The sequence below is a fragment of the Elephantulus edwardii genome, unplaced genomic scaffold, assembly GCF_000299155.1.
Source record: "Elephantulus edwardii isolate Elephantulus edwardi_28Jun2011 unplaced genomic scaffold, EleEdw1.0 scaffold00120, whole genome shotgun sequence".
NCBI lineage: Eukaryota > Metazoa > Chordata > Mammalia > Macroscelidea > Macroscelididae > Elephantulus > Elephantulus edwardii.
Window position 1 is genome coordinate 1,923,737 of NW_006399870.1, and position 22,800 is coordinate 1,946,536.

Genomic DNA, 22,800 nt, shown 5'->3' on the forward strand with positions numbered 1-22,800 from the left:
GAATGCCTGTTTTAATTGTCCAATTGCCACAGTGCTTGTCAAAGCCAGTTCTGATTAATCTCCTTTGTCAGTGTGCCCTTTGCCATTCCCTATCACTCCGCCCTGAGAGAGACTTCACCCTGATTCATAAGGAAAAGGGGATGGTGTATTCTCTTAGCTACTTCCTGCTGAAAAGGGACGTTGTGGGTTTCAGGGTGAAAATCTTCTCTCACTACTCTAAAGGGCCCCTTTGGCAGTACTTTCCCATTTTCTTTACCCACCCCTTCCTCCACTCATCAAATTGTGGACACTATGATTAACCACAGCCCCCCATGCCCATCCTCACCCCTTTGGTCCCCTCCTCCCCCCTTGGATCCTCATACGTGTTTTACTAGTTATCTATTTCTCTAATAATGGTATTTGTCCTTACGGAACTGAGTTAGTTCACTTTGCATAATGCTCTCCAGTCCCTCTCAATTTAAGTAGTAATTTTCAAAATTATTGCTCCTACATACCATATAATATTCCTTCCTGGAATGTACCATAATTTCTCAATCCATTCGCTTGTGGTTGGACATTTGGACTGTTTCCCTGTTCTTACAATGTTGCATAACACTGCTATGAACACTGAAGTACAAGTGTCTGTGTGTCAATTCTCATTTTCTTGGGGTATATTCCAAGCAGTGGAATTGGTTGGTCATATTTATGTTCAACTTTCAGAGGAAGCGCCAAATTGCCTTCCAGAGTATTGTACCATTTTACAATCCTACCAACGATGTTTCCTATCTTCCCACATCCTGTCCAACATTTATTACTTGCTGTCCTGTTAAACTTTGCCAGAGTTACTGGGGTAAGATGGTATCTCATTGTGGTTTTGATTTGCATTCCTCTTATACACCATCTTCAAGAGAGACCTGTTTGTTTTCTTGCTGGTCCATGGTATGTTCAAGACTCTTCACCACCACCCCTCATCAGTTCTTCTTCTGTCATCATTAGTCATTGTCCAGCTCTCTGAAGAATAACAAGTAATTGCAAAAGACTATGGCCTGGATCAGGTGCACTTTAGTTTCTTGACTGACATCATTGCTTCTCAGTACTCTGGAAAGGTCCCTGACAGCAGATTTACCTAAGGCAGTTCATCTTTTTATTTCCTGACTGCTGATGACAAGAGTGTTCTTTGTGGAGGCTAACAAGCCGTAACTGTTAATAACACCTATCTCTTCTCTCTCTATCATGGTGCTGCCATTTGGTCCATTGGTGAGAAACTCTGTTTTCTTTTTATTTTTAATTTTTATTTTATTATTATTTTGTGTGTCTGTGTACCGTCAAATCAGATCTGACTGGTACAGGAGGAGATTGTCCCTCCTTTCCCGGCAGAGCATCTGGTGGATTCGAACCATGCGCCTCTGGGATTGCAGTGCAGCTTCTTGCCACTAGGCCACCAGAGCTCCCCTAAACTCTATATTGAAGACTATAGTCCTTGACCTTTTGCAGCAAGTGCTTCAGGACCTCCTTAGTTTCAGCAAACAAGGTTGTGTCATCTGCATAGCATAGATTGTTGATATATCTTCCTCCCATCCTGATGCCACATTCCTCCTAATAAAGTCCAGCTTCCCAAATGACAATACAGATTGAAAAGGTATGGAGACAAGACACATTCCTGACATACTTCCTTCCTGATTTTGAACTATGCAGTATTTCCCTGCTTTGTTTGGAGGACTGCTTCCTGGTCCAAGTATAGGTTTCACATAAGCACAATCAAGTGTTCTGGGATTTCCATTCTCCTCAAGGTTAACCATAAATTTGTTGTGATCCACACAATCAAATGCCTTTGCATAGTCAATGAAACAGACAGATATCCCTCTGGTGCTCTTTGTTTTCTTGCATGATCCATCTAATATTGGTGATAATGTCTCTAGGGCCATGGCCTCTTCTTTCTGCCAAGACCCATCTAATATTGGTGTTAATATCTCTAGTGCCATGGCCTCTTCTAATCTCAGCTTGTATTTTTGGTAGTTCTTCATCAATGCACTGTTCATGTCATTTCTGGATAATGTTCAGCAGGATTTTGCTTGTGTGTGATATGAGTGATATTGTACGATAATTTCCACATTCTGTCCTTTTCATGAAACTGAGGCAGTTTCCTTCTATTCCTATTTTGCTGAATGTTTTAATCAAGAAGAGGTGTTGGATTTTGGCAATGCCTTTTCTGTATCAATTGATAGGATCATGTGGTTCTTATTCTTTGCTTTGTTAATGTAATGCATTATATTGATTTTTTTTCTTATGTTGAACCATCCTTGCATACCTGTTATGAATGTCACTTGGTCATGATGAATTTTTTTATGATGTGCTGTTGGATTCTATTAGTCATGATTTTTGCATCTGTTTTCATTTGAGATACTGGTCTGTAGATTTTTTTTTTTGGTGATGTCTTTGCTTGGTATTAGATTATGCTTGATTCATAAAATGACTCTGAGAATGTCCTTTTTCTATTTTTTGAAACAATTTAAGGAGAATTGATAATAGATCTTCTTGGAATGTTTGGAAGAACCCAGCTGTGATATCATATGGATTTTTTTTGAGAGGGGGGTCTTTTTTTATGACCTGCTCAAATTCTCCTTTTTTTTATGTATTCTAGTGTTTTAAATCTGTCTGTGTCAATATGGGCAGGGCATGAGTTTCAGAGATTTGTATATTTCTTCTAGGGTATAAAATTTATCAGATAATAGCTTTTTCTATTATTCTGATAATACTGATTTAATTTCATGTGGTTCTGTTGTTGTGATGTCCCCTCTGTAATTTCCAATTCTAGTTATTTGTGTCTTCTCTTTGTTTTCTTTTAAGTTTGCTAATGATCTGTCTAATTTATTGACTGTTTTGAAGAATTAGCTCCTGGTCTTATTGATGGCTTCAGTTATTTTTCTGTTTTCTGTCTCACTGATTTCTTATTCTTATAATTTCTTTTAAAGACTGTCGAGTTAGATTGTTGTTCTTTTTTTATTTGATGGCAGTGTTGAATTAGGTCATTATTTTGCTATTTTTCACTTATGTGTTTGCCTGTTGTTATAAACTGGCCCTGAGACTGCCTTAGCTGTATCTTACAGATTTTGGTATGTTGTGTTTTCATTATCATTTGTTTCAAGGAACTATTTAATCTCAGTTTTTATTTCCCCTAACACCCAATTGTGTTCTTTTGTTGTTGCTGCTAGTTGCTGTCTAGTTGAGTACAACTCTTTTGCGACCCTATGAACAACCAGCCTAAACCCTGCCCTGTACAGTGCCATCCTCATCATGTCTGAAGCATTAAAGCCTATAGCTGAAGTCACCATGTCAGTTCATCTCATTGGAGATCTTCCTCTCCTTCACTTATCCCTCATCTTTCCAAGCATCATGTCTCTCTCCAATGAGTAAACTTTACTACATTTCTGAAGTATGAAAGGCGAAGCTTTGTCATCTTTGCCTTCTTTGAATACTTTGGGTATAATTTCTCTAAAATTTATCTATTCTTTTGGCGGTCCATGGGATATTCAGAAATCTTCTGCAACACCACAATTCAAAGGCATCAATTCTTCTGTCATCCTGATTCATTTTGCAGCTCTCTGATACCATAGCAGGTGATTAAGAAGACCATGACCTGAACTAGGTGCACCATAGTCTTCAAACTAACATCCATCTTCAGCATTCTGGAGAGGTCCCTGACAGCAGTCTTTCCCAATGCAATACATCTCCTGATTTCCTAACTGCTTGTACCTTGGGTGTTGATTGTTGATCCAGATAAGATTAAATCGTTGACAGCGCCAGTCCTTTTCCATCTATCATAATACTGGCTGTTGGTTTTTTGGTGAGGATCTTTGTTTTCCTGATGTTGAGATGTAACCCATACTGAAGGCTGTAGTCCTTGATCTTCTGCAGAGTGTTTCATAGCCTCTTCTTTAGCAAGCAAAGCTGTGTCACCTGCATAATTCAGGTTGTTGATGAGTCTTTCTCAAATCCTGATGCCACATTCTTCCTCATAGAATTCAATTTCTCCAATTATTTACTCAGAACACACAAATAGAGTGTGTATGGAGAAAGGATACAACCCTTCCTGATTTTAAGCCATACAGTATTTCCTTGCTCTTTTCAGACAACAGCTTCTAGGTCTAGGTATAGATTTTGTGTTAACACTATAATTGTTCTGGGATTTCGATTCTTTACAATGTTATCCATAATTTTTTATAATGCATACAGTCAAAATGCCTTTGAATAAATAGTCAATAAAACTCAAATAGACATTCCTTTGGTATTCTCTGCTTTCAGCCAAGACCCATCTGATAACAACAATGATCCCCCTTATGCCACAGCCTCTTTTAAACAAGCTTGAACTTCTGGTAGCTTCATATCAATGTAGTGCTCTAGCTGTTTTTGAATGATCTGCAACAGTATTTTGCTTGCATGATATATTAATGATATTGTTGGATATTTCCGCCTTCTGTTGGATCACACTTTTGGGGAATGGGAACAAATAATGGACCCTTCTACTCTGTTAGCTAAATAGTTTTCCTCCAAGTTTCCTAGCATAAACTGGTGAACACTTCCAGGGCTGTATCTGTTTGCTGAAACAGGTCAATTGGTATTCCATCAATTCCTGGGGCCTTAATTTTTGTTAGTGTCTTCAGTGCAGCTTGAACTTCATCCCTCATTATCATTGACTCTTGTTCATATGGTACTTTTCTGAAAATTTTCAGTGTCATCTAATTTGTTTCTTGTTCTACTGAAGACTATCCAAAAACGACTGGCAGCACATCAGCAGAGAACTGCCAGAAGTCTAGTCTGGGTTTAGAAGGGGTCATAGCACTAGGGATATTGTAGCTGATGTTAGATGGATCTTAGCTGAAACCAGGGAATACCAGAAGAATGTATATCTGTGTTTCATTGATTATGCAAAGGCATTTGACTGTGTGGATCATAACACACTGTGGCTGACTCTGAGAAGAATGGGAATCCCAGAACATTTAATTGTGCTAATACGAAACCTATACTTGGACCAAGAGGCAGTAGTCAGAACAGAGCAGGGTAACTGCATGGTTCAAAATTGGGAAAGATGTACACCAGGGATTGTCCTATCTCCATACCTTTTCAACCTGTATGCAGAACAGTTTATCCGAGAGGCTGGCCTCTATGAGCAGAAGTGTGGCATCAGGATTGGTGGAAGACCTATTAACAATCTGTGTTACGCAGATGACACAACTGTGCTTGCTGAAATTGAAGAGGACCTGAAATGCTTGCTGCAGAGGGTCAGGAACTACAGCCTTCAGTATGGATTGAGGCTCAATGTCAAGAAGACAAAGATTCTCATCATTGGACCAACTGGCAGCATCAGGATGGATGGTGAAGAGATTGAAATTGTTAACAACTTTAGTCTGCTTTGCTCCATGGTCAACACCCTTGGCACCAGTAGTCAGGAAATCAAAAAACGTATTGTGATGGGAAAGTCTGCTGTTAGGGAACGCTCCAGGGTACTGAAGAGCAATGGTGTCACTCTGTAGACTAAGGTGTGTCTGATACAGGCCATGGTCTTTGCAATCACTTGTTATGCATCAGAGAGTTGGACAATGACTAGGGAGGATAGAAGGAGAATTGATGCCTTTGAGCTGTGGTGCTGGAGAAGAGTACTGAATGTACCATGGACTGCCAAGAAAACAAACAGATTCATTCTGGAGAGGGTTAAACCAGGCTGCTTCTTGGAGGCAAAGATTATAGGGCTTCATCTGACATACTTTGGACATTTTGTAAGGAAGGACAGATCCTTGAAGAGGGACATCATACTTGGGAGGGCAGAGGGACGGCGCAAGAGGGGAAGACTCTCTGTGAGGTGGATTGATACAGTGACTGGGGTAATCAGGATGGGTGTGTCAGAGGCAGTGCGATTGGCACAGGATAGAGCAGGGTTTAGGGCTGTTGCACAAAAGGTCGCTATGAGTCGTAAGTGACTCGATGGCACATAACAACAACAATTCTGTGTATTCCTTCCATCTTCTTTTAAAAAAAATTTATATTGGCTTGCTTACAAAGTTTGTATATGTAGTGTTTCACACTCTTCTTCATTTATACCGTATTTCATAGTCATTCCTGTGCATATTTTTTATTTATTTTTTTTTAATTATTTGTGTGTGTGCGTGTACCGTCAAATCAGATCTGACTGGTACAGGAGGAGATTGTCCCTCCTTCCTCGGCAGAGCATCTGGTGGATTCGAACCGTGCGCCTCTGGGATTGCAGTGCAGCTTCTTGCCACTAGTCCACCAGAGCTCCCCTTCTGTGCATGTTTTATAAAATTAATCACAGTTGGACCTTGCCCATCATTACCTTGCCTTCTCATCCTTTTCCATTGCCTTCACCCCTTTCCTCTACCCACCAAACGGCACAACACTGTGGTTTCGCCTATAATCATCCTCACTCCTCTGCTCACACTCCTTTCCCCTTTGATTCTAATACATGTTTTACTAGTTATCCTTCTATTTTTACAATAATGGTCTTATTCAGTTTTTGTTCATTCATTATAATGCTCTCCAGTCTTTCACAAGTTATGTAGTACTTTTCAAAATTGTTGCACCTGAGTGCTACATAGTATTCTATCATGCCTTGAAGAGATGCTCAAAATCACTGGTAATAAGAGAGATGAAAATCAGTACCATAATGAGATACCATCTCACGCCAGTAGCAGTGACAAAGTTTAGTAGGGCAACAAGCAATAAATGTTGGAGAGGATGTACAGTAGTGAGAACTCCCAACACTGTTGGTGGGATTGTAAAATGTTACAACCACTTTTGAAGGTAGTTTATGTAGCCTTTCTTCTGAAAGTTGAACATTTTGGCATGTTTATTGTTAATTACATTATTAATTTTTTAAATTAATTTAAAATTAATTTTCATCTCTCTTATTACCAGTGATTTTGAGCATCTCTTCAAGGCATGATAGAATACTATGTAGCACTCAGATGCAACAATTTTGAAAAGTACTACATAACTTGTGAAAGACTCTGCATGGCTCAGCTATTCCACTGCAAGGAATATACCCCAAGGAATTAAAACTGAGACACAAATGGAGATTTGTACAGCAATGTTTATAGCAGCATTATTCACCATGGCAAGAACATGGAAACAGCCCACATGTCTAGCTACAGTTGAATGGATTGAAAAATTGTAGTACATCCTCACAATGGAATCCTTCTGTCTGAGACACAAATGGATATTTGTACAGCAATGTTTATAGCAGCATTATTCACCATGGCAAGAACATGGAAACAGCCCACATGTCTAGCTACAGTTGAATGGATTGAAAAATTGTAGTACATCCTCACAATGGAATCCTTCTGTCTGAGACACAAATGGAGATTTGTACAGCAATGTTTATAGCAGCATTATTCACCATGGCAAGAACATGGAAACAGCCCACATGTCTAGCTACAGTTGAATGGATTGAAAAATTGTAGTACATCCTCACAATGGAATCCTTCTGTCTTCTATTAATGTTTTCTGGATTGTTCAAGATTGTGCCCATAGCATCTCAGTATTGCAACTTGAGGCTTGAATTTGTTTATCAATTATTATTTTATTCTAATATTTTTTTCATTGTTGAACATTTTCTTCCCCTCCCACAACCCATCGCGCAATGCACCCATTTCAGATTGTTGTCATTACTACTTTCAGACAGGTTTCCACCTCATCTGTTCTAATGCAGTGTTCATTATATATCTACTCTTTTCAATTCTCTCCCCAGTTTCCCATGTCTGTCTTGTTTTATAACAGCAGTGTTATACAGTATCTTTTTTGTGACTGAGATATTTCACTGAGCATAATGTCCTCCATGCTCCCCCTTGTGTAATGTTTTATGAATTCATTTCTTTTTTTTCAGTGCTGCGTAATATCCCACATTGTGGATGTACTATAGTTTTTCAATCCACTCATTTGTTGATGGACTCTTGAGTTGCTTCCATCTCTTTACTCTTGTGAATAATGCAGCAATAAACATGCATTTGCATACATCTCTTTAAGCTGTGGCTCTAGTTTCTTTAGAGCATATTCCCAGTTATGGAATTGCTGGATTAAATGTCGTTTCTATTTCCAACATTTTGAGAATGTGCCAGACTGCTTTCAATGGTAGTTGTACCATGTTATATTCCCACTAGCAGTGAATAAGAATTCTAATCGCTACACAACTTTCCCAGCATATGTTGTTTATTGTCCTGTTGAACTTTGCTAATGTTTCTGGTTGCTTCTAAGTTCTTTCAGTTTGAGGAATGCCAAGTGAATTCTTCTTCCTTTTTCTTTTCTGCTACCAGTTCTATGTACATTTCGTTATAATATGGGCTGTCCTATGAAATCTTATCTTCAGCTCTTTTTCTTTGGCACCTCCTGTTTTGTTTTGTTGTTTTTTTAAACATCTCAACACTTTAATGCCATTTTCAGTCTCTCCTGACATCCATTTTGGTTTTATTTCCCCTCCTTCTTTGTAATGGCCTTTTGCTCTTTTCATGAATGATGTCTTTGATGTCCTTCCATAGTTCCTAGGGTCTTTGATTGGTGTGCAGTACCTGGAACCTGTGTATTTTTAAATTCAACTGGGATAGACTCAAGGTTGTATTTTAGTTCCTGCAGACTAGATTTAATTTTGTTCAACTTAAACTTGCACATGAGTCCCTGATAGTCTGTCCCACAACTGGAACCTTGTCTAGTTTTGACTTTAGATATTGCACTTCGCCAACACTTCTTTCCACAAGTAGAGTCAATCTGATTCCTTTGCAATCCATCAGGTGAGGTCCATTTTGTGATGTTGCCGTTTGTGTTTTTAAATAAAGTATTTGCTATGAATAAATCATTGAATGCACAAAAGTTCCATGTGTCCATTATTTTCCACGTGGGTGGTTTTATAAGCTTTACTTCCTTATCCTTAATTTCTAGATTTGTGGCACTGTGGTCCGATGGAGCCGGAGCGTAGCCATCTCAGGAGAACAGTCTGCACACAGATGTACTCCAGACACCTATCCAAAAGACCGGTCTGAGGATAGAGTGTGGGAAGAAACTTGTTCTCTAAGTTCTGCAAACAAAAAAGAGACTAGAGTCTTGCAAAAGAGCTCAAGAAAAGTAACTCTTCCCGATACATGAATATTCCTTTGTTCTCGGCAGTTGCAGTTATATTAATTGTAACAAGTTCTAATCAGAAGGAGATTGTGCACAATATGTTGTTCATTTTTTCTTGCTTATTTGTCAAAAGCCTTTTGTCTTAATTTCTGGGAACTCAGATCTCGGCCTTTTAGGGCCCTGTAAGATAAATCTTAATGTTTCTACTTTGTTCCTGTATCCAGCCAGCATGGCTCTATAATGTAACCTTCAAAGTTTCTATTTCTCTGTGAACCATCTCTTTGTTTCTAAAAGGTATACTGCCCAGGGCCGGTCTCCTGGCGGTTTCTGTCCTGCTTTATTTCAGTAAGCTGTTTGTCTCTTGTGTTTTTATTTACTCCTTTCTTCCAGGCATCATTTCCCCAGAGAATTAAAATAAGTGGTCCCCAACAGTGGTCTGAAAAGATACTTTTTATCGTTTCAGTGTTTAATTTCTTAAGGCTTACTTTGTGTCCTAATAGAGGATACTTTCTGGAGAATGTAGTATTGTACATTTGAGAAGAAAATAAATTGACTTTTAGTAGTTGGCTGAAGTACCCTGTGTACATCCACCAGTTTGAGTCAGCTGATTGTATAGTTTAGATCTTATGCATTTTTATTAAGTTTCTTTTGAGTTGATCTATACTTTTGTGAGAGTGGTGTCTTAAATCTCTTACCAGTATTGTGTTTCAGAAACATCTCAAGAACAGGTTTGAGGCCTTGAACACCGGTGAGTGAAAGCCAGATGAGGTGTAGGAGGATATCAAGAGTATCATCCAGGAAGAGTACAAAAGGTCATTACAAAGACAGAGAAGGAAGAAAAGAACAAAATGGTTGTCAGAAGAGACTCTGAATATTGCACTGGAGCACTGAGATGCCCAAAGCACAGGAAAGAATTCAAGATACTAAAGAGCTGAACAGAAGATTTCAAAAGGCAGGGTGGGAAGACAAAGTAAAATATTTCAATGAAATATGCAAGGAACTGGAGTCAGACAATCAAAAGGTCCGAACTGAGCATTTCTTAAGCTCAAGGGAGAAATGATATCATTAGCTTTTAAATAATTTATAGCTAAAGCTAGCTTTACTGTAATTTGTTGTATTGAGTAGAGTGAAGAAATGTTTCTGCCATATGATGCCGTGGTTAACCTAAACAATGATACATATCTCACTTCTTTCTTTTTCCTGAAGATACCTTATATGCAGATATGTGAGATATAATATACTTGTGTTTCGGTTAATCAAAATCGGAATTTGTTGAGATTACTAGTTAGATGTAGGAATGACCATAACATCAGTATATTTAATATGAATGTTCATTTATCATGTTACGTATTATATTTATTATATGCCATTAAGCAGAAACTTCCAACAGGATTTTAGAGACAGGAAATCATAAAAGAAAAGATCATCTATATTTCTTTCACAGAGCAGCAGGTGGATTTGAACCACATGCCTTTTGATTGGCTGCGCAACCCCTTACTCATTAGGCCACCAGCAGGTGAATTGATTATACTAAGATGTTTGAGCTTATGCTTTATATTAATTTAAAAGACTTCCTGTAGGAAGATTTGAATAAGACTTTTTTGTTTTTATTTCTTGAGATTTTAATGAAAGTTTATAGAGAACTTGGATTTCCAGTCATTGATTGTTGCACATTTTCTTCCTTTTTTCTTTGGAAATTGTTTGGAAAAAAATTCTTTCATTGTTATACAGATACACACACACCAGTCCCCTTTACTATGCATCTCTTATTCTGGATTCTTGTCATGCCAATAATACCTAATCATATATTCCTTTTATGCAGTTCTCTCCTTTGTATATTTCAATGCCATGTGCATTATTTATCCCCTCTCTTCTTGGTTTTACTCCAACCGCCATATCAGTCCAGTTTTATAACAGTGGCATTACACAGTATTTGTCTTTTTGTGACTGAGATATTTTACTCAGCATAATGTCCTCCGTGGTCACCCATTTTGTATAATACTTCATGAGTTCCTTGTTTTTTCAGTGCTACATAATATTCCATTGTGTGAATATACCACAGCTTCCCTATCCTTTTGTTTGTTGACGGACGTTCGGATTGTTTCCAACTCTTTGCTTTTGTGAACAAAGCAGCAATAAACATAGGTGTGCATATATCTGCTTGGGTGGCAGTTCTGGTTTCTTTAGGTTTGAGTAAGACTTTAAATAGCTGTTGTTGTCAAATGTTGGAGGTCAAGAATGAATTGATGTATGAAATACCATCTTATTCGAGTAGCAGTGGCAAAGGTTAGCAGGGCAGTAAGTAAATGTTGGAGAGGATGTGGCGAGATAAGACCTCTTAGACATTGTTGGTAGGATTGTAAAATGGTACAATCATTCTGGAAGGCAGTTTGGCATTTCCTGTGAAAGCTGAACATAGAAATTAATATGACCCAGCTATTCCACTGTGTGGAATATACTCTGAGAATAAGAACAAAGGCACAAACAGAAACTTGTATACCAGTGTTCATAGCAGCATTATTTACCATAGCAAGAACATGGAAACAGTCTAAATGTCCAACCACAATAGAATGGATTATGAAATTATGGTACATCCATACAATGTAATACTACACAGCACGCAGGAGCTGAGTAATTTTGTAAATTGCTGCCTAATTTGGGAGGGACTGGAGAGCATTATGGTAAGTGAACTAACTTAGTTCCATAAGGACAAATACTGTATAAGACCATTATTGTAGAACGAGTACGAGGATCTCAGGTGGGGAGGGGAGCAGAAGGGTGAAGATGGGAGTGGCACTTAATCATAGGACTGCACAGTTTGATGAGTGGAGGGGAGGAGTGGATAAAGGAAAGGGGAAAGATCTGGTGTGAAAAACAATGTCTATGAACTTTGTAAGTAAATCAGTATAAAAGAAAAATTTTATTCAATAAAGAATGAATTGATATAAATAAGGAAAAGTGAGTTTTAGGGATGCACTAAGAATAGGGTCCTAGTGATGTTTGGGAACAGTTAGGTATACAGCACCCTCCTCCCCACTGCCACTAAGATGATCCTGACCTATGGCGATGCTTTTACAGGGTTTTCAGGGTGGAGAATGCTCATCTTTCAGCTGGTAGAGTCAAACCACCGACGTTTCAGTTTAGCTGTGCAACATATAGCTCTCTGTGCCACCAGGACTCTTTAGGTTTACAAAAACCAGTTGAAATACCTTCTAAAAAAAGATGAATTTTTTGTTTGTTTATTTAATTTATTTCTTATTAAAGGTGAATGTTAGGAGGTGTCTCCTACAAGTATATTAATGAAAACTTTTTAGATTCTGCTTTTTGTATATGTTGTTGTTGTTGTGTTGCCATCGAGTCGCTTGCTACTCATAGCGACCCTATATACAACAGCCCTAAACCCTGCTCTATCCTGTGCCAATCGCACTGCCCCTGACACACCCATCCCGATTACCCCAGTCACTGAATCAATCCACCTCATAGAGGGTCTTCCCCCCCTTCTGTGCCGTCACTCCACCCTCCCAAGCATGATGTCCATCTCCAAGGACCTCTCCCTCCTTTTTGTATATAGTGAATATAAAACATCTGTCATAAAAAAACCCCAAACACAACAAAACCCTACACCAATTTGAGCAACAGCTTTTAAATCAAGTTAGGAAATATGGTCTCTCAGAATAATGAAAATAATGTTGTAAAGATGCCGTCAGCAGACAGAAGACTTCTTTGAAAGTAATCCTCTTGTCTTAAGTCTGGCTTTCTTTTTTTTTTTTAAATAATAGGGCCTTTTTTCCCTGTTGGAACACTTAGTATATTTGGTATTAAGACTTTAGCCTGTCTTTGTTTGCTTTTCCCCCTTTTTCTTGGCAGCTCAGTCAAACCATGAAACAAGTACGTCATCGCCTGGCATCTTTTATAAGTGAAAATAAGACATCCATGTTTCCAGATGATAAAACGGAAAATGTTCCCAGCCAAGAGGTATATTCCTTTTTTGTTGCTGTTTTCTTGTTTATTTAAATAATGTTGTTCGTTTTTCAGTGAAGATTTGTTAGTAATTTAGATTCCCATTTAACAGTTTCTACACAAGTTGTTCAATAATATCATTTACGTTACAGTGCTTGAATATTCTTAGTATTTCTGTTCTGGTTTTCCCTTTTCCAAGCATCTAGTTCCCTTGCCCCATTATATTCTCCTTTTGTTTTAAAGTAATTGTTGACTGTTTGCTATCATGGGTGATTTTTCAAAAGAAGTACAGTACTTATAGGTGATACTCATTATCCTTTGAGCCAGTTTGTTAAGCATTTACAAGGTAACCTTGGGTTAGTTTTCAGTTAAAGTTTGAGAGGATTTAGGGGCAATCATGTTAGTCGGGCTCTGGTCTCAGCCTAGTAGGTCTCCGTTGTCTGTTTGCTTTAGAAGTTTCATGTTCTAATTTATACTTTTCTCCCTCCCATTTTAGCAGAGTCCATCTATTGTGACCCTAATTAAAATAGTAATGGGAGTCTGGCACCATTTAGTTCTTTTCTTAGGAAGATGAAGTGGTTATGGTTTATGTAAACTATATAATCTGTGCAAAGACCTGAGTTAGAAAACCAAAAGGAAAGAATAGATTAGGCATTTCTTGAACTGAGAGAAGTGAAGAGCAAACACAAACCTCAATTTGCAATACTGAAGGAGTCTATGAACAAAATACTGAATGATGCCGCAAGTATCAAAAGAAGATGGAAAGAATACAGAGCCACTGCACCAAAAAGAATTGGTTACAGAAAGTAGCATATGATCAAAAACAGGTGGTACTGAGGGAGCAAGTCAAAGGTGCATTGAAGGCATTGAGAAAAAAATAAGATTCCAGGAACTGACAGAAACCCAGTTGAGATGTTTCAGAAAACAGACTCAACATTGGACTATTCACTTGTCTATGTCAATAAAGAGGAAGACAGCTCCCTGGCCAATGGACTGGAAGAGATCTATTATCTGTTCCCATACCCAGGAAGGGTAATCCAACAGATGATGAAAATTATTGAGCAGTAATATCAAATGCAAGTAAAATTTTGCTGAAAATTATTTTTTAAAAAATGCCGATGCAACATATTGACAAAAATGGCCAAAAATTCAAGATGGATTCCCAAGAATAGCAAGAGTTATTGCTGATGCCTGAAAGCAGAGAATACCAGAAAGATGTTTTATTGACTATGCAAAGGCATTTGACATTGAGTGAAGACTCAGTAAGATGGGTTGACACAGTGATTGAAACAGTGGGCTTGAGCATGCCAAAGATTGTTAGGATGGCACAGGATAGGGTGAGATTTTGATGTGATTTGGAGTTGACAACATCTAATAACGTTGGACCTACATCTTATATGACTGCTTACAGACTTTTAAGACCCTTGACTGTACTCACCAAAGCAGGATATGTTTTGTTATTGTCAGTGTGAATAAGTGTGACTTATAGTGAACCTTCTCTGGTCCTGTGCCATCCTCTTCCTCTCTGATACACATGAGCCTGTTGCTGCAATCACTGTGTTAGTCCACTTTGCTGAGGACCTTCCTCTTTTGTTGACTCTCCACCTTTCCAAGCATGAAGTCCTTCTCCAAGGAATGGCATTTCCTAGCAACATGACCAAAGTATGTGAGATAAAACTTTATTATCCTTTCCTTAGAAAAGCATTCTAGCTATACTTTCTTGAAGCTATATCTGATTGTTCTTTTGGCAGCCCATGGGATATTAAGCATTCTTCTCTAACACCACAGCTCAAAGGCATCAGTTCTTCTGTCACCCTTATTCATTGTCCAGTTGTCAGATGCATAGCAAATGATCATGACCTGAATCAAGTGCACCTTCAAATTCATTGTCATACCAGTAAATGAGTTTGACAGAGTGGTCATTCAGGGCAATGCTAGCCACAGCCTCAAAGGTGGAAGAGTGTGTGTCACTTTTAAAGTTTTAGGAAGCAACCTGGTCTTCAGTGTATCCGCGTCTGCCCTTTAGGAGCCCTTCTGATGCCTGCTTTACTACTTTCTTGATGTCATCATATTTGACAGCTTTCTCCAGATGGTAGGTCAGGTCTACAACCGACATATTGGGGGTGGGGGACACAGAAAATCATGCCAATAAGTTTCCCCTTTAGTTCAGGGATGACCTTACCCATGGCCTTGGCAGCACCAGTAATTGCAGTGATGATGTCCCGGGCAGCTCCACGGCCATCACACCACAGCTTTCCAGCGGGGCCATCCACAGTCTTCTGGGTGGCAGTGTTGGCATGAACTGTGATCATGAGTCCCTCTGTGATGCCAAAGGTGTTGGATGACCTTGGCTAGGGAACCCAAGCAGTTAGTGGTTCAGGAGGCATTGCTGACAATCTTGAGAGAGTTGTCATACTTTTCATGGTTTATGCCCATCACAAACATGGGGGCATTAGCAGAAGGAGCCGAGATTATTACCTGTTTGGTACCACCCTTCAAGTGAGTCCCATCCTTCCTCAAGGTTGTGAGGACACCAGTGAACTCCTCACCATACTCAGCACCAGCATCACCCCACTTGATGTTGGCAGGATCTCGCTCCTGGAAGATAGTGATGGCTTTCCCATTGATGACCAGCTTTCCATTCTCAGCTTTGACAGTGCCATTGAACTTTCCATGAGTGAAATCATAATGGAACATATAGCTCATGTAGTTGAAGTCAGTGATGGGGTCATTGATGGCAACAACATCCACTTTGCCAGAGTTAAAAGCAGCACTGGTGACCAGGCATCCAATGCAGCCAGAGGTTTACTGTGACCTTTACCATTGTGTCTCAAGGATGTGGCTGAGGCTGCAGAAGAGAATGCAGTATGGGGTTGCTGAGTAGTATAGAGCCTGGATGCCTTTTTCTTGATATGACTCTCAAGATGGACTTTTACTTGTTTCTAAATTCGTCTCAGCAGCTTGATTTCTTGATAATTTTCATTCCTGCTATGAATTTGACAGCACTGTAGTTTCAGCTATTTAAGCTCAAAGACTTTAGTTTACTGTATAGATTAAACTCAACAAAAATTCTCAAACTAGACCAGTAAACAACATTATGATAAGTGGAGAAAAGAGTAGTGTTGTCAATAATCTTATTTTACTTGGATCCACAGTAAACACCCTTTTATAGCAACAGTCAAGAAATCCAAAGACAGTGGACAAATCAGCTGCCACAGACCGTTTTAAAATACTAAAGAGCAAAGATGATATTGTGAAGACTAAATTGCACCTGGCCTGCGCTATGATATTTTCGGTTGCATGTGAAAGTTGGGCAGTGACTAAGGAAAACAAAAGGAAGACTGATGCCTATGAATTGGATTGGTGAGGAATATTGAATAGATCATGGACTGCCAAAAGAACAAACAAATCTGTCTTAGACATGCAGCCAATAGACTCCTTAGAAGCAAGGATGATGAAACTTCATTTTGGGGCATGTTATCAAGAGGGCCAGTCCCTGGACAAGACATCTTTCTTGGAAAAGTAGAGGGCCTGAGAAAAAGAGGAAAACCCTGAATGAGACTGATTAGGGCACAGTGACTACGGCGTTGGATGTTAGTACAGCAGAAATGAAGGGTTTGATCTGTGTATATCAGTTGGTACGAGTCAGAGCCAACTTGAGAGCATTTGACATGACAACATAGTAATGGTTTCAGCCATTATGATCACTTTACAGTACTGTGAGAATGAGGTGATTGGACACTTCCTAATAAATCAGAAAAAAAATTGTTGTCAGGTCATAGAGACTGGTGTTACATATCATACAGAATATGCTCCAACCTTTAAATTGTTATTTTTCTGGGAAGATTACAGCTCATAAGTCTAATTGAAATAATTACCCAGTAGGTTGGACTAAATCTGAGATAACATTCTTACATAAACTAGTCTTATGTATAAATGAGTCTTATGCGTCCTAGGTGCCATTTGAGTGTAATTCATTGTTGTTGATATTGATAAGTTCAGGCTTGCCACTTGCTTCTGAAGAATGCAGATATTTTGAAGGAAAATACATTTTAGAAGTAAATTTGCTTGATTGAATTGGAAGCTACCTAAAAGCTTTATAATTTTTGTAATCACATATAAAATAAGTGGTCTTTCCCACATATCTAAACCATTTTCTACAAGTGATGCAGAGAGGAATTTGCCAGTCAGAAAAGGAGAATAATTTTAGCCATCTGAACTCTGGTTCATTTTCTTGTTAGATTTACCTTTAGTGACATTAGAATCTGTTATTTTTGTTCCAGAATTGCAGATACAAATAGAACATGTACTTATTTACCCTCTGTAAGCTCACCAAGACTAAAATCATGAGTCTCCTGAAATTGTTACTGCCTAGAATATAAGGGCAAGTTGTCATTTATAAATTTAATATGTTCTCTTTATCAGCTTGCTTCCCTTAATGTGTTTGATGTGTAGGTGGCTTATTAATATGTATGAAGTAGGACTCATTTCTCCCCTTTATTGTATACTAGACTACCATAACCCACTAAGATCACTCCAGATCTCTCACAGAAACTCAACTTAATGTTATGAAGGAAGGTACTCCATTCACTAAATCATTGATATTTATTTGTATTGCCTTTTTTCCCCTTAGAAAGCACTTTCTAGGAATCCAACATTCATCAAGATAAATATAGAAACAAGAAAATTTCCTTTGAAGGTCTACCAAGGTCTTTCAACTATTACTTATTATCAGAACATTGTCCAAAATGAGGTAGGGAAATAAATGTAAACAGTAGAGGGGAAATTAATGATTTGTTAGAACTATCCATAGCTAATTAAAAATAGGATTAAGAGTATGTCTAGAATTTTTTTAACAGCTTTGTTAAAATAGGATTTGCATGTCATACAGTTTATCCATGTAAAGCCCAGTGGGTTTTGGTGGGGTTTTTTTTAGTTTATTCATGAAATTATGTAACTATCCTCACACTTTAATTTTAATGCATTTTTGTTACCCCTGAGAGAAATGTCATACCTACTGGTTATATCTCCCCATTCCTTCCTTGCCCCTACCTTCATTCTAAGCAGCTACTAATGGAATTTTTATCTCTTTGCATTTTCTTATTCTGAACATTTCATGTAGAAGTAAAATGTGATAATTTTTTTTTCAATAGGCTAAAGAAGACAAATCTTTTTTATAAGTTTTAATTATTCCTGTGTTGTGAGTAGTTTAACAGTTTCAAGTTTCATCCATATTGTAACTTTTATTCCTTTTTGTGGCCAAGTAGCATTTCATTGTATGTATGTTCTGCATTTTATTTATCCATTCAATAGTTGAAACCGACCTGCCGGCTTCCCAGCGAGGGATCTGTGCGGATTGAGAGGGGGAGAGGGACAGGGACGAGAGAGAGAGAGAGAGAGAGAGAGCGAGAGAGGGGGAGGGGAGGGGAGGAGAGGAGAGGAGAGGAGAGGAGAGGACTTAAGATTCAGCCTACACTGATAAACTGTCTATATGTCATAACAAAACCCCACTACATTCCCAAATGGGATTATAACCACAGGTATAGGAGTCTTTCCCACCTGAATTTCAAAACTATCTCAGGAACAGGTTCAAGGCCTTGAACACTAATGAGCGAAGACCAGATAAGCTGTGGGAGGATATCAAGAATATCATTCACGAAGAATGCAAAAGGTCATTACAAAGACAGAGGAAGAAAATAACAAGATGGACTTCAAAAGAGACTCTGAATATTGTACTAGAACACTGAGATGCCAAAGCACAAGGAACAAATCAAGAAATTAAGGAGCTGAACAGAAGATTTCAAAAGGCAGCACAGGAAGACAAAGTATTATAAGGGAATGTGCAAAGAACTAGAGTCAGAAAATTAAAAGGGCCGAACTCGCTCAGCATTTCTTAAGCTGAAGGAACTGAAGAATAAAATCAAGCCTTAAGTTGCAATACTTAAAGATGCTTTGGGCAGAATTTTAAATGATCCAGGAAGCATTAAGAGAAGCTGGAAAGAGTATACAGAGTCATTGTACCAAAAGGAATTGGTGGACACAGAAGAATTTAATGAAATGATATATAAACAAGGACCTATGGTGATAAAAGATGAAGTACAAGCTGCTTTGATGAAAGAATTGGCAAAATACAAGACCCCAGGAATTGATTACATACTGATTGACATAGCTTAACAAACAGATGCTGCCCTGGATGTGCTTACCAAGTTGTGCCAACAAATCTGACAACGACCACCTGGCCAACTGACCAGAAGAGATCCAAATTTGTTCCCATTCCAAAGAAAGGTGACCCAACAGAGTGTGGAAATTATCGAACAGTATCATTATTATCACATGCAAGCTGGCACTGCACATCAACAGAGAACTGCCAGAAGTACAGGCTGGGTTTATAAGAGGCCATGGTACTAGGAATATTATAGCTAATGTTAGATGAATCTTGGCTGGAGGCAGAGAGTACCAGGGGAAATATCTCTCTGTGTTTCAAAGGTATTTGACTGTATGGATCACAGCAGACTGTGGCTAACTCTGAAAAGAATGAGAATCCCAAAGCATTTGATTGTGCTTATGCAAAATGTATACTTGGACCAGGAGACATCTGTCAGAATGGAGCAAGGAATCACTGCATGGTTCAAAATTGGGAAGAATATATGCCAGGGATGTGTTGGGCTCTACGAGAAGGGATGTGGCATCAGGATTGGAGGAAAATTCATCAACAGTCTGCATTATGCAGATAACACAACTCTGCTTGTTGAAATTGAGGAGGAACTGAAGCACTTGCTGCAAAAGGTCAAGGACTGCACCCTTCAATGTGGCTTGAAGCTCAATATCAAGAAAATAAAGATTCTCACCAATAGGCCAGTTGGCAGCATCATGACAGATGGTGAAGAGTTTGAGATTGTTAATAGCTTCAGTTTGCTTGGCTCCACAATCAACACTATTGGCACCAGCAGCCAGGAAATTAAAAGACAAATTGCTTTGGGAAAGTCTATATTGTTAGGGATCTCTCTAGAGTACTGAAGTCTGGAGGCTCAGGTGTGCCTGATCCAGACCATAGTCTTTGAAATTACTTGCTATACATTAGGAAGCTGAACATGACTAGGGATGATAGAATGAGAATTGATGCCTTGGAACTATGGTGCTGGAGAAGAGTATTTAATATACCATGGTGTGCTAGGAGAACATACAGGTTCATCCTAGAGAGGGTGAGACCAGGCTGCTCCTTGGAGGCAAGGATTCTGAAGCTTCGTCTGACATACTTTGAGCATGTTATAAGGAGGGACCAGTCCTTGGAGAGGGACATCATGCTTCAGAAGGTGGAGCGACAGTGCAAGAGAGGAAGACCATCTATGAGATGAATTTGACTCAGTGATTGGGGTAATGAGGGTAGTTGTGTGAGAGACAATAAGGTTGCCACAGGGTAGAGAAGGGTTCATGGCTTCTGTACATAGGGTCACTATGAGTTGAAGGGACACGGTGGCACATAACATATTTTGGGGATACAAGTCAATCCCCACGCAGGAGTGGAATTGTGATTCACATAATAACAGTGCTTTTCCTTTTAAAATGATGTTGAAATTTCCTTCCTTCCTTCCTTCCTTCCTTCCTTCCTTCCTTCCTTCCTTCCTTCCTTCCTTCCTTCCTTCCTCTCTCCCTCTCTCCCTCCCTCCCTCCCTCCCTCCCTTCCTCCCTTCCTCCCTTCCTTCCTTCCTTCCTGTTCCTCCCAAACAGAAATGTCCTCTTTTTCTTTTCCATCCTTGTAACACTTAATAATCTTTGGTTCCATGTATTTATTTCATATGTGTGAGATCATAAAGTATTTGTGGTTTTTAGACTGAGTTATGTTTCTCTCTGTTATGTTTTCAAGGTTTGTGTTGTGGTATGAGTCAGAACAACGTTTCTCTTTAGGACTGTAATATTTCATTGTATGCATATGCTACATGTTGTTTTTCCATTCATCTGACTGTATTGTAACTAGTACTTGAGTGAACACAGGTATACAGGTTTCTGTTTGTGTTCCTTACTTCACATCTTCTGGATATACACCTAGGATTGGGATTACTTCTTGAGGAATCATTAATAAGTGCATCAAACGGGGAGCTCTGGTGGCTTAGTGGTACAAGCTGCACTGCCAATTCAAAGGCACAAGGTTTGAATCTACCAGCTGCTCTGAGGGAGAAAGATGAGCAGTCTTCTGCCTCTGAAGATCCACTGGAGTGTCACCTATGAGTCAGTTCCAAAATGATGGCATATAACAACAGCAACAACAAAAAGGCTGATGAAGGAGCCCTGGTTGTATAGGGTGTTGGACTGCTGAAAGCTTATTGGTTCAAATCCACCAGCTTCTCTGTGGGAAAAATAGGGGAGTCTATAAAGGTTTGTAGTCTCAGAAACCCAGTGTCTAATGCTGCTGAACATCTTTTCATGTCCTTGTTGGTCATTTAATACCCTCTTTAGTGGATTATCTGTTCAAGTCTTTTGCCCATTTTTTTATTGTTTTTGCTTGTTTATTTTTTAAGGTAGACTTGGAACCAACCCATAGCTGACCATCTGGTGACTTTACAAGGCAGTAATCACACAGGAGAAGATTGCCTTTCTTTTTCTTGAAGAATAGCTGGTGGATTTAAACAACCACCTCCTTTTTGCTTGGCAGTGCAACTTCCTACTCCCTAGGCTATCACTGCTCCTGTGTGTGTATATATGTGCAATATTTTATATTGTGTTTTAGGTGAAAATTTACACGGCAAATTATATTTCTGCTTAATGATGCTTATGTATGTTATTTTGTGTCATTAGTGACAACTTTTGCAATGTGTCAGTATTCTCATTATTTCTATTTGTTTTATTTTCATTTATCCAAAGTGCCTTCACCCTCTTTGTTTTCGAATCTTTACTTTTGGGTAAATGTTGATCATTTGGTCTTGTATGAAGAAATTTTGTCTATCTTTTTGGATATTGAGCCCTTATCTGAAAAACTAAACTCTAAAAGTTACTGCTGATCAATCAGAACCCTCCAAATGGGTTTCTAAGCTGTAACTTGCTTGGGAGGAATTTGCCTGTCTTTCTCCTTTGTAGCTGATGGTGGATTCAAACTGCTAGAAAAGCACCATCTTTGGTTAGCAGTGCAGATCTATAAGAACTATGCTACCAGAGCTCCCTATCTGATACATGTTGTTATTTTTGTTATGTGTTATATCAAGTTACCCATAACTCATAGCAACCCTCTGTACAATAGCTCCAAACCCTAACCTCTTCTGAGCCAGTTCTCACTGACTGACACACCTAATCCTGTTGCCGCAGTTACTGTGTAAATTCTCATCCAGATTCTTCCTCTCCTGTGCTGTCCCTCCACCCTTCCAAGCATGATGTCCTTCTGCAAAAACTGGGTCCTCTTGTCCATACACTCAAAGGAGAAAGCGGTCCAAGACAGACCTATTTGTTCTCCTAGTGGTCCATGGTATCTTCACCAGCACTACAACTCAAAGACATCACTTCATCTCATCCATAGTCATTGTCCAACTCTCTGATTGCAAAGGCCACAATCTGAATCAGGCACACCTTAGTCTTCAGAGTGATGGTATTGCTCTTTAGCCCTTTAGTTCGTCTTTTGGTTTCCTGACTCTTGTGCTAAGAGTGTTGATTGTGGAGCTCAGCTAAGCTGTAATTGTTAACAATCTCAATCTCTTCCCCATTCATCATGGTACTTCAGTTAGCCCCAGGGGTGACAATCTTTGTCTTCTT

At 38.9% G+C, this 22,800-nt stretch overlaps 1 protein-coding gene across 1 annotated transcript in view; it reads left to right on the plus strand.

Moving 5' to 3' along the window:
• The window catches only part of CCDC15 (coiled-coil domain containing 15), a 176,689-nt gene that overhangs the window by 34,494 nt on the left and 119,395 nt on the right, over positions 1 to 22,800 (plus strand). The window contains exon 4 of the mRNA XM_006892846.1: positions 12,970 to 13,077. Coding sequence (XP_006892908.1) covers positions 12,970 to 13,077 — 108 coding nt within the window. The remainder of the gene's footprint in view (positions 1 to 12,969; positions 13,078 to 22,800) is intronic.